The sequence below is a fragment of the Prenolepis imparis genome, unplaced genomic scaffold (assembly GCF_030444845.1).
Source record: "Prenolepis imparis isolate NDT839.2.m4 unplaced genomic scaffold, iyPreImpa1.0 SCAF_11, whole genome shotgun sequence".
NCBI classification, from domain to species: Eukaryota; Metazoa; Arthropoda; class Insecta; order Hymenoptera; family Formicidae; genus Prenolepis; species Prenolepis imparis.
In genome coordinates, this window is record NW_028141169.1 from 88,356 (window position 1) to 100,612 (window position 12,257).

Consider the following 12,257-nt stretch of genomic DNA (forward strand, 5'->3'; position numbering starts at 1 on the left):
TGGATACATATATATATATATTATATATTGTAAAAATAATAAAAAACGCATTCTCTGTCCTTTAGAATCGCGCGCAAACTTGCAAATAAATTTTAGTTAAGAAAATGCTTTAAAATTAAAGTTATCTAAAATACATATAATATATATATTTTAGATATATATAACTCTAAAATTTATTTGCAAGTTTACGCGCGATTCTAAAGGACAGAGAATGCGTTTTTTATGATTTACAATAATTGACATCTTATTAAAAAGTAAACGCGCGCGATGCGTGTGTATCCATCAGCCTTGTATAATTTTCGATGATATATATATTCAATTGTTCTCCAACAGGTATATATATATATATATATATATATATATATATATGCTTACATTATTATCCCTGCTTCTATGAGGATTAACTTTCACAAAATATTTATGCGTAGAACATGTGACAATAATGTTTACATTCCAATTAACATTGTCACATGCACATGCATGTATCTTGTGCATGATACGTCATCTTATTCTTTTTCTTTTTTTCTCTCTCTCTCTTTCTCTTTATTACAAGGCCTTATTCAACAAAATAATATTTCCACGACAAGTAAACGATAAAGCGCAGACTTTATTGCTTTACGTTAAAATCCTTAAAATAAAAATATTTCACATGACAATATATAAACGGACTTACCCAACTCCGAAGATAAAATGGAAATACCAGCACAAATTGGACGGTCGTACCCAATTAAATTTGATCAACATAAGATGAATGATGTGAAATTAATTAAATTACGTACGCGTGAATTTGAAGCAACGCAACGGTTAGCGCATTGGCGGACGATTGCAAATTAATAACGTACTATATAATCTCTTGCAGCATGAGCAGAACCAAAATAGCAGTCTGCTCTTTGCCATTAAAAGAAGAACTGAACTGAACTATAATCTCTCGCGATACTCACTTTCCACCTGTCTGAGTAGTAATAAAGTTTCAATGCTCCCCCACCATATGATTGAAGTAGAACGTTTGCGCTGCGTTAGGAATGTTATACTTGTCGCAAAATCCCAGTCACGTACCAATTTAATGACACTTGAATATTTGTATTCTAGATAGAAATAAATCGATTGCGTAAACAAGTACATGTCTTTCAAAGTCATATATGTCTCTCGGCGTATTTTTGTATAAATTTCATTTTACTACTCGAATCTCTATCAAAGATAAAACCATAGATAGAGTACATATAAAAATGCGTGTAAGAAATATATATTTTAAACGACTTTAATAGAATAGATTTTGCTTGCTGCACAAATGCGTTTGTGTAAAGACGTGTATTTATATTATATATTGTATATATATATATATATATATACAAATTTTCTTATATCAATAAAAACTCCTACTCGTGTAAATGTTTATGAGATAATTTTTATCATTCGGCAAATTATAAACTGGCATTAATTACATATAGCCTCTCATTTTTATCTTTAATTGTTTATTTAAATTTAAATTTAAAAAATTTATAATCGCACACATTCACCGTCATAGCGCGGTGTTCCCGGTAACCGGCACTTATTAGCTTTCCGTTTACGCCTCGTCAGTTATCGTCATGCGTTAGGTTTACGATACGTTTAACATTCATAATTACTTAAATACATTTGTAACATTATGGCCCAGTTCTACCAACGTCGGTTAACTTAAACCTCCGGTTAAATTATATCTTTGTCTCTTTTTAGATATGTTCTTAAAAAGAGACAAAGATATAATTTAACCGGAGGTTTAAGTTAACCGACGTTGGTAGAACTGGGCCTATAACTGTGTTTAATAATATTTATTTAAAAATGCAACAGAATAACATTAGGCTATTGGTAAAGAAATTAATATTTTTACTTATTTTAAAATTTCAAAAATGATTACACGTGCATATTACGGTGAATCTTATTAATATAAAATAATTTATTGAAAAGCGTAAACGGAAAGTCAACTAGAATACGCTTGGCGGTAAATGCGTTAAGCTGGAATAATGTGTTTCCATATGTTTTCATCCTTATTTGTTCCATCTTACTTGTTCCAGTGTATTAATATTATTAAATCAATTAATACACATTATTCTGTTACATGTAGCATTATTTTTATTGCTTATCTAAAATTTATAATAAACAGATTTTTTTAAGATCTATCTGTGGATTTATTGTACGTTGCAGGATTTGTCGCACAACCAGGGCATGTGTGTAAAATTTCATGAATAAATATCTCACAGTCTAGACAAAATGTTTGATTACATTTTTCACAAGTGTAAACCTAAAAATAAAAGCACATGACACATTATTCTTATTATTATTTGAAATATTTAAATATTAGTTTTATATTTTTGATTTCTTTTAAATACTTCAAAAAATTGCAACATTTTTTTCAATTTTTGAACACTCTTTTCAAACTTTAATATATACATTTATATATCTCCATCTTTCAGCGATAAACGTTCATTACGTTTATCGTACAAGTTTTTAATTTTAACAAAATTATCTTGATATATTATGAAAAATATACAAATCTGTAACGCCATGTAAGAGAAAAAATAACGATACCTTTTTGTCCTTTTGTGTAAAAGTTTTTTGGCAACCGAAACAGAAGGAATGGCTACCTTCAAATACAAATTCTTTAAAAGGTTCGACAGGAAATAGATAGTGATACGATCGTGCTAAATGCGGAGCAGATACTAAAGTAAGTCCACAAGCTCTACATTCGACGGGGAGCTCGCAATGCTTACTAAAGCACTGGGGACAAAGATAGCCAGTATTCATAAGTTTTACCGATTCATCAGAGTTTTCTGCATGGCTGTAATAAAAGAAAAAAAAAGGGGTAAACAAAATTATAATTTAAATGTCAAAGCAATATTATTAATACTATTATATTATTAATATTATTAATACTAATATATTAAAGTATCATTTAACACATATAGACATGCATAGAAAAATATAGAAGCACATATTATTCTAATTTACAATTCTAAAGTTACACTTACCACATACACACTGTCATAGATGTGTCCGATGCACTAGAGTGTAAGGCATGATGAGGAAAGCCCATTTTCACAAGCGCTGCATCTAATCGCGTTGCAGCAGGTGGAGGATCTACATGTGCGTTCAACTGCTCTTTGTAATGCTTATCGTCGAGCGCAACACCGTGTTCGCCACCGGTAATGTTTGCCATTCGTTTACAAATATATAATTCGGCGGCCAATCCTATTACGCTACATCTGATACCATCCAATTTCATATTCTGAAACAATCTCCATGCCAAAAGAAGCTTTCAAGCAAGTATTATTATTACATACATGTACAATAAAGCGCATACTCGTATCGTTTCATTGATGTCTCCCGGATCACAAGTAGTAAGAGCCCCAATAATTACCAATATTTCTTTACTAGCATGAGACGGTAATAATTTCAACGACTTTGTAGCCAATTCTAAAGAATTTTGCAAGGAAGGTTCACCAGTTACTACAGTTTGATATAATGCTTGTAATTCCTACAATAATATAATAAATTAGAATATAATTTAAAACGAGATACATCCAGAATAGAGAGGTAAGGTAAGATAAGGAATAAAATAATTACCTTAATGTGCTTCTTTGAATTGCCAGCCAAATCACTAATCTTCTCAGCCCTTTTATTTCTAGTTATAATCACACCTAATTGACTTATAGGGTTTTGATAGAAAAATTCTTCGATAAAGTCTTCTAAAAGCTTGAGGCAAATATTTAGTACACAAGTGTACATTTTTCTTCTACACATCATGAGTAAATAATCAATATAATCTTTTTTCATACCTTTAGGGAACACAGGAATCGAGTTGGCTTCAAATCTTGATTCGACATTGATTCGGACGCATCTAAGATAACATAAAGATGTCTCATCATCCCTAATCGGGCACCCTGTTTTCTTTCCAATTGACGTTTTCTCTTAGCATTATGAATAATATCTGCGACAGATGCTTCCAACAATCCATGGTCATCTTCCTTGATCGCTTCCCTATGTTAAAAGTACATTAGATCGTAGTATCGGTTAGATGTAAAGGGTAAAATTTTTATTTACATATCACAAAAAGAGAAGAACATCAACATTAAACACAATTTTCAGTCTGGAAACATACCATGTCTTTTCGTAACCAGTCTCCCAGCGATATTCCTTTTCCTCAGACTCTTCCTCTGCCATAATTTATTGCGAGATGAAATATTCTATGGTAAAAAAAGTAAGATGTATTATAAATAAAGAAACAGGACTTTATGTATATATATGTATATATGTGTGTGTTAGTTAATAATTAATTTTTTTATCAATTCTAATGTCTCCAGCAATATACTTATAACTATTTGACACAGCGATAGCTAGTCTTCTGAAAAATAAAAATTTTCTTTTCCCTTAAATCATTATTTATATTTATATATATTTTTCTAATAAAGCGAAAAATAAATCTTCAAAGAATTCTATTTTCGCTCTTTGATCGACTTCCATACACAATAATAGCTAACGAATTTCAAACTCTCGTCGTCATAAAATCTATATTGAATAATAAAGTATTTAATATCCTTTAATTCCTAATATCTAGCGTATATTGTTAATATTATTTTTCCTAACTAGAGATTCATTTGAATTACAACATAATAAAACAATAAAACCTTCATGTTTGTCCATGCCGTTAAATTATGAAAGAATGCTTTTTATTATAAAGTTTTTATTAAAATAAAATACGCCGGTAAAATTTCTTTTCTTTTCTACAATTACTTTAGCGTTGTCAATTTATATAAATACACTTTTAAAATCATTTCTCAATAGTACACAAACGTCGTTTAATTTTTTTTTTGGGGGGGAATATTTAATGTGTTTTCAACCAATTTAGTCCAATTATGATTATATAGGCACCAAACGTCGTTTAATCCAAAAAATAGGTTAATGTTATATATACAGCGACAGTCAACATAAGCCTTTGAAAAATGTCTCACCCAGGATGATTTGCGTGATAAATTTTGAGATGATGAGTAAAAATATAAGAGAGGCGAATATAATGGAGACATATAATGAAAACATATATTTATTTAGAAAACACTGCAAATATAACGGATATAGGCAAAGTATCCGACACATAGCAGACAATTATCAGTTATCAGCCACTGAGGGTGCAATGGTGTGCACCATGCACCATACGTGTTGGTTCTATAATGCATGTATATATGATGTATGCGCGCGCGCGCGTGGTGTGTGTGGTATGCGTGTGTGTGTGTGTGTGTGTGTGTGTGTGTGTGTGTGTGTGTGTGTGTGTGTGTGTGTGTGTGTGTGTGTGTGTGTGTGTGTGTGTGTGTGTGTGTGTACGCCTGTGCAGTATTTTGTACCGATATGCGCATCCACAAAGCATAGACAACTTTTCAAAACTCTGTCAAAAGCTGTATATAAATTATCGTTTGTGTAAATTGTTTAACAAAAAAGTTGTAAGCTTTTTTCTTTTTCTCTTTTTTTTTTTTTTAGACGATGGAGTTTCCCGCCAAAAACTATGCTCGAGATAGGATAGGTCAATCAGAGACGTGCAGAGGCAGAGACCGTAATAAGTAAGAAGACAGGCGGACAGGCGCCACAAGCACAGGCCGCCATGGCGCTACTGTCGGCCGACGCGGTCGCTGTTTTCGTCTTGCCTCACACGACGACGAGCAATTTTCCAGATTGAGGAAAATCTAACCGTTCACCGGCTTTGTCGTGCGTAAGTGAACATTGCTCGTCTACTTCCGCGATCGTGTCATTAATCGCGTTAGCGCGCGTGTCACGGTGTGTTCGAAAAGCATTCACGTAAAGACAGGAAGTGAGTAACTTTCATAGAAGAGTATCGACGACGAGAGCCATCTTTGACGAGCATCGGCTTGCTCGTTAGAGACAGAGGAGACGTCGAGAGTTTACAGAGTGCCATCGACGACAACGACGACGGCGACGATAATAATAATAATAGTAACGATATAAAAAAAGAAAACAACGCCGACACGGCACCGTTCTCAAATAATTCTCCCATTTGTATCTCAATCACCATTAAATATCTCACATATATATAACGGGAAAATAATTTTCGCACTCGTTAATATATAGCTCGTGTAAGATAAGACCTAAGACCGCTGTGGTTCGTGGCGAGAATAAGTGCATGTGAGTGTTCTTCTCTCGTTTCTCCCTTGTTTGTAATTTACTCCGTAACTGGCCGCGTTTACAATAATCGCGCCTCGTCGATCCTACATATCCAGGCGCTCTGTCACCCTTGTCCGGGAAATGTATTTGATTTAAAGTTAGCGATAAAATAACGTAACTAAATACCCTGGTCAGTGGACGCGCATGGTACGAGTGCGCGCGCCAAGTGTAAGCGCTAAGCGCGCGTGCACGAGAATCGTCGTGCTCGTCTTGCTCGTGCTGTAAAACGATCGGAGTAGACGGAGTACAGCGCGTGTGTCTCCTTGGGGAGAAAGAGAGAGAGAGTGAGAGAGAGAGAGAGAGAGAGAGAGAGAGAGAGAGAGAGAGAGAGAGAGAGAGAGAAATACTGTTCGATCGCTAGTCGCCGGCGTGTTCCGAGGTGTGTACTTTAATTTTTTATCGTAGATCGCTCGCGGAATACCGGCGATCGCTTTCTTCGCTTTTTTCGGAAAGATTAGCTGAAAGTCTAATGTTCGCTCAAGATTCGCAAAGTTTAATTGTAGCCGGTTCGCGCTCGTTAAAAAAAAACTATTTCTCTTTTCGGTCGCGCGCAATTTCGATATATTGTACGAAACAAAAGCGCACTTGTAGAGAGTTTTAACCATTTATTTAACGATACTTTTTATTTAATTTTTAGAAAGAGAGATTGCGGGACAAACGTATACAGAATGGAGGGAGACGATGGCCCTTCGGCTGTCAGTAATAAACCTACCGTCATCAAAGGTAAGTGCTCCATCCAGCGTTTAGGTTTGTACACATTTTTTATAATTTGCACTTTTTTTAGAAAACTAATAATCTATTATTGGAAATTATGTATAATTAAAATAGAATATTTTTTTTAATTTCTGAGAAAAAAAAGCTATGTACAATGTAATTTTATCTACATGTGTTGTACTTTGGTTTCTTTTCTCACACTATAATCGCTGTTATTTATATCTTTTTAATTTTTTTCCCTACCTATTTTTTCAGCGGCACAAGAGCAAATGGGACGTTTAGATGTATTAGTATGCGGACAGTGTCATTCTGTCTTTCACTTTATCGAGGAGTTTCAAGAACATCGTACAAAGGAGGGAGCTTGCTCTAAAGTGTCACATTTTCGTGAAAATAACGAAAATGTATTTGTATTTTCATGATTAGAGTTCTCTTACATCTGTGGTTAATTTATAATTTATTCAATTTTTTTACAAGATTAATATAAAACTTTTGCAGAATGGACAAAAAGCACAAGTTTGGGCATTTTTATTATGGAAAGATTCGCAAATCCAACAAGAAGGTTTGGACAAGGATGCGACCAATGCTTGGAAATTGTATCAAAAATGGTGTAAGATGGACACACATATAAGAGATTCGTGGATCACGGCAGGAAAGACTATACAAACTTTTACAAAAATTAGTAATGCAAAGATGCAGGATACCCCAATACAAGTTCAAACAAATACTAATGTTGAAGGTAATATATATATATATATATATATATATATATATAAAATAATAATAATAATAATAATAATGCATTTTCAATAAACAAAAGTACAAAGAAAGAGATGCTGTATTTATGATTAAATTTATTCACATTATGTCGTTGCTTTATATAAATATAGGTGCCAAACCAGTAATAGTTCGCAAAATTATTAGAAATGGACAACCAGAGGAAACAAGCGAAGCTAAAAAAGATACTACAAAATTACTAGAAACAAAAACACAAAAGAATGAATCTATAGAAATCGAAGTGGACAAAAAAGAGAAACCAAAACTGAAACCATCGATTAAGCCCAAGGTATTACATCATTTACATGTAAAAATATATATGTCTTCGAATTTGCTTTATTTTTTTATATTTCTGTAGAACAAATCTGGCAAGCCAGCTACCGAAGAAGACGCGGAATCGAGCAACGAAGAGTATGTTGTCGAGAAAATTTTAGCTAAACGTTTTAATCCAAAAAAAAGATGCTCGGAATATTTAATCAAATGGGAAGGTTACTCACAGTGAGTAAATCCTGTCAATCTTATCCCATGCATCTTTCTTATTTTTCAAGAGTTTTAATAACGAATTTTTAAATGTATAAAACTTTATAGCGAAAATAATACATGGGAGTCTGCAGAAGCTGTAGCAACTTGCAAAAATATATTGGAAGAATTTGAGCGGAATCTCGCAAAGCAAAAGGAGCTTAAAGCAGCTCAACAACAAACTAGTAATACAAAAGTTGTAGGACGTGCAAGTTTATCGGCGCAAAAACCGATGATAAAAGCTGAAGTTAGTAAGCCTGGACCGAGTACAGCGAGTCAAGTGGGGTGAGAACGGCTTTGCTCTTTTATAATCGATGAAATGTAATGATAAAAATTCAATTTTATCGATAGGTATCCAATTTATCCAATAATTTATTGCTTTGTATATATAGGCGACCAATGCGATCTAGTAAATCAAAAGCAATGGATCAAGTCAAGCAATGGTGCGGCTCGATGAAAGAGGAAGATAACGAATGTATGTTATACTATATTTGTTTAAATAACAAAATTTCTTTTAATCGTTATTGCAAACTAATTGGATAAAATTGTATTAAAAATAATATGCGTATATGTCTGTGTGTAAAAATACAGTATTAGGTAAAAGGAGGATCGACGATTCAGAGAGCGACTCGGAAGATGGTGGAAGCAGCGCGGCAAAAAGGATTAAAGCCGATACGGGCAGCGACGACGAGTGGACTGGAGAATCGGACAGTGATTCGAGATTGGGCCGCAGCGATGTGATTCAACGTGCGTTCAATCGCGCTAATGCGCAGTCAAACGGATCCAACAGAGCATCAGTTTCATCCACAGATTTAGCAACCTCATTAGGATTACAGTCTCCCGATGGAGCGAAATCTAGCCAGCCACCTGTTTTAGTAGCCAATGCTAAGGGAGTTGTTAAAGTGGATCCTAAACAGATGCCAAATTTAACTTCTGGCGTTTACGTCATGTCGCGAAAAGATGGCATCATTAAGCTAGATTCGTCACCTAGCGGAAAACTGGCGGTCAAAGGAACCCCGACGACGCAAGGCGTGTTAATGGTTCAAAATCGGGACAATATAGCGAGGAAACAAGTAATCTCGACGTCGCAATCGAATTCAATGACTCCTGCGATGAAAGTTGTTTCGAAGATGGATGGGAGCCAAGTAGTCACACAGATGAAAGTAGTCACCTCCAAGTCCATTGCGGCGAAAACGCCGGCAAGCGTGCAAAAGACAGAACCTATAAAGATACAGCCAAAACCAGATCCATCACAATTGCAACAAATACATGTTGTGACTGCAATGTCGGGACCGATAGCTTTGCAGCCGAGAATAACTACAGGCATAAGACCAGCTTCCGTAACGCCTCAACGAACGGCGGACGGTCGTCCGCTATTACCTAGACCGGCGTTACGCGCAACAACAGCAACGAGCGTTCTTGGTACCATTCGTACGCCTGTCAAAGCACCAGCACCGAGACAGATTCAAACGCAAGCGACGCGTCCTGTGTTGCAGAAACGTGCCACCACGACGACGGTAATAAGTGCACAGTCGGTTTCGCCGAGTGCCGCCGGCACGCCAGTCGCGCAAATCAGGCCGAAATTCACAGTGCTTACGACACCCGCGCAATCCAAAACACAGGTGATGAAAACTGGAACTAGTCCAGTGCAACAGCAAGCACAAACGAAACAATCTCCGAAGACGCCAGTGGGTAAGGCACAGTCGTTGTTATCTCCGCAGCAAAAGTTATTAATGGCAAAGAGAAAAGCCCAAGAGGCAGCGGGTATAATTAAACCGAGTGGTCGTGGACTTTTGGCAGGTGCGCGTGCAGGTGCCACTGCGGGACGAAGCAGGGCGAAAGTAGGCGAGACACCTTCGCCGGTTACTCAAGCAGGAACAAAACTCAAGGAAAGTAAACTAGCGGAAGGTGATGGACTTCACATGGAGTTTCACGAAGTCGGATCGGAAGAGAGTAGCAGCGAGGGCGAGCCCGATTTACCGCCTGCTCCCGAATCTGACACCGTTACAGCTCCCGAGCCTGACAGTCCACCACGTCCGTTCACATTGTGCCCTCTCACGGGACGTATAATTGGTCCAGACGGTGAACCGATCGAGCAAACGGTGGAACAACCCGAGCCCGAACCAATTATATCCCCTTCGAACACCGCGACGCTATCGACTACGATGAAAACAACCACTCCTGTGTCGGAAACTACGACCGCAGCAGATACCGTTACAGCCACTACTACCACCATCACCACCACTACCACCACCACCGCTGCCGCTGCCGTCGCCGCCGCCGCTGCCGCCGAATTGGTCTTACCTTCCCTCGACTCGCTCACTGAAAGCGGCATTATGAGAGTCGAGATGAGTCCTGGCGGAACAACCGGTACCATTGTCCAAACCGGTGAAACAACAGCGCAAATTAATCTATCGAATGTAGCGGTACCTGCACCGGATTTACCATGTTTGGACGATACCGCTCCTGCAATACCAACTGTACCAACCGCTCCCACATCCGCGCCTTTGACAGAAAGCACAGGGCCTGCTGAAACATCCATCACTACGGCATTGTCGACTGTTACAGCAGCGACATCCACCGTTACTATGTCAGTAACGTCGGCCGATGCCAAGACTGAAGATAAGATATCTGAAGAAAGAAAAGTGACGGACGATGCGCCCAATCTGGTTACTATAGCCGATGCGCACGGTGTCGTCTACCAAGTCGCAGGGCAAGCGGAGGACGGACAGACGCTTTTGGTAACGCGTGGCGCCGATGGCGAACAGCAATGCGTATATGTAACTACTGAACAGCAAGGAGACGACGGCTCTGTCTTGACATTCGATCAGGCTGTAGCGCAGCTGATCCCTGAGCAGGTAAATCTCACTCCTCAGTTTTTCGTAAAGGAAGATGGAGCGGAACCGACTGAAAATTCAATGATGATGTCTATAATGGATAACGCAAACGCGACCGATGTAACCGGAACCCAAGAGGATAATGACGGACAGGCACAAGTTGTAGCTCAAGTAGTACAAGCTGAAGAACCTACCCCAGGTAATGTGATGTTTTCTCTTTCTTTTTATTCCAAGTAAAAATTAGTTGCTTCCAATAATATTTATCCAATATATATTTATCCATTGCTTGTCCTCTTTACAATTGTCTGATTATTTAGGGGGAACTAGAAAAGTAGTACTGCTCTTACCGGATGGAAATTTTATGGTGACCGAAGTGGACGAAGAACAATACGCTGCGTTGGAACTTGACAAGTGAAAACATAACATTTTGACATATGCTAAAGAAATATCACGGCAATGCATCGAATTACACGTTACGCGCAAATTGTACGTTTAAAACGTGATCGTGAATTGTGTATATATGTAAGAACGCGTTCACTTCTCGTATAATTACACGTCGGTGATGTCTTATAATATTCAGTGATTACAGACTAGGTATTATATGTAAAGTGGAGAGACAGAGAGCTGACATACTGTAAAAAAAAAATCAGCACACACGTCAAGAAAAATCTAAATTTTAGATTAAAATACATTTTAGAAATGTATGTTTCAGTGTAAAACACTTTGCTGGTATCTCCATTTTCGTGTTTAACTTTTATGGCAAGAAATATATAGCACACACACACACACACACACATACACACGTAAAATATAAAATATAAAACTACTTTCAATGCAGTGACATCATTATAGTACATACGAAATAAGCATTGTATTTGTAGGATAGTAAAATATAATATGGGGTTTTATATTTTCCAATCAGATAATAAGCTTTGCTAAAAAAGAAAAAAATCTTATTCCATGCATACAAAGTCCAAAGTGATGATATATGATTACATCATGTCGGACGCATCTGTGTAAAATTCAGAGATTTATTTCATTGATAAAACGCATGAAAAAAGAATAGCAAAGTATTTTATCAAAATTGTTTTCTTTTTTTTTTTTTTCTTTTCGTTTTTAAATTTGTATCTGTGCATCGAGTATGGCTAAAATGGAATATTCTTGTATGCATTATGCCTTAATGATAGAGTTATCTCATATTCATTATAC

The 12,257-nt window shown here is 36.7% G+C and overlaps 3 protein-coding genes across 9 annotated transcripts in view; 1 reads left to right on the forward strand and 2 right to left on the reverse strand.

Annotated features, from left to right (window-relative positions):
- The window catches only part of Slif (cationic amino acid transporter slimfast), an 11,390-nt gene extending 10,335 nt beyond the window's left edge, over nucleotides 1–1,055 (reverse strand). Inside the window, exon 1 of the mRNA XM_083049152.1 lies at nucleotides 674–1,055. The gene's annotated coding sequence lies outside the window, so the exon portion shown is untranslated. The remainder of the gene's footprint in view (nucleotides 1–673) is intronic.
- Nucleotides 1,056–1,950: 895 nt separating this feature from the next.
- On the reverse strand, nucleotides 1,951–5,215 carry Ssl1 (general transcription factor IIH subunit 2 Ssl1). Of its 3 annotated transcripts, none has more exons than XM_083050871.1 (8): nucleotides 4,768–4,962; nucleotides 4,136–4,220; nucleotides 3,813–4,014; nucleotides 3,601–3,729; nucleotides 3,338–3,511; nucleotides 3,006–3,262; nucleotides 2,566–2,815; nucleotides 1,951–2,278 (listed from the first exon to the last, which is right to left on the reverse strand). In XM_083050871.1, the coding sequence occupies exons 2-8, from the start codon at nucleotides 4,195–4,197 to the stop codon at nucleotides 2,147–2,149; spliced, it is 1,206 nt and encodes a 401-aa protein (XP_082906997.1). In that variant the 5' UTR covers nucleotides 4,198–4,220; nucleotides 4,768–4,962; the 3' UTR covers nucleotides 1,951–2,146. The 3 variants fall into 3 exon arrangements, with proteins under 3 accessions (XP_082906997.1, XP_082906995.1, XP_082906996.1); XM_083050869.1 differs by having other exon boundaries at nucleotides 1,952–2,278; nucleotides 4,662–4,961; XM_083050870.1 differs by lacking the exon at nucleotides 4,768–4,962 and adding an exon at nucleotides 4,986–5,215 and having other exon boundaries at nucleotides 2,059–2,278.
- Nucleotides 5,216–5,607: 392 nt separating this feature from the next.
- Nucleotides 5,608–11,966, forward strand: Chro (chromodomain-containing protein chromator). 5 transcript variants are annotated; one of them, XM_083050859.1, is made up of 10 exons: nucleotides 5,608–5,734; nucleotides 6,842–6,927; nucleotides 7,174–7,319; nucleotides 7,414–7,654; nucleotides 7,806–7,981; nucleotides 8,051–8,190; nucleotides 8,281–8,496; nucleotides 8,604–8,686; nucleotides 8,803–11,247; nucleotides 11,366–11,966. In XM_083050859.1, exons 2-10 carry the CDS (start codon nucleotides 6,873–6,875, stop codon nucleotides 11,461–11,463), a joined length of 3,600 nt encoding a protein of 1,199 aa, XP_082906985.1. In that variant the 5' UTR covers nucleotides 5,608–5,734; nucleotides 6,842–6,872; the 3' UTR covers nucleotides 11,464–11,966. The 5 variants fall into 5 exon arrangements, with proteins under 5 accessions (XP_082906985.1, XP_082906987.1, XP_082906989.1 ...); XM_083050861.1 differs by having other exon boundaries at nucleotides 5,706–5,833; XM_083050863.1 differs by lacking the exon at nucleotides 5,608–5,734 and adding an exon at nucleotides 5,844–5,976.
- The last annotated feature ends 291 nt before the right edge of the window (nucleotides 11,967–12,257 follow it).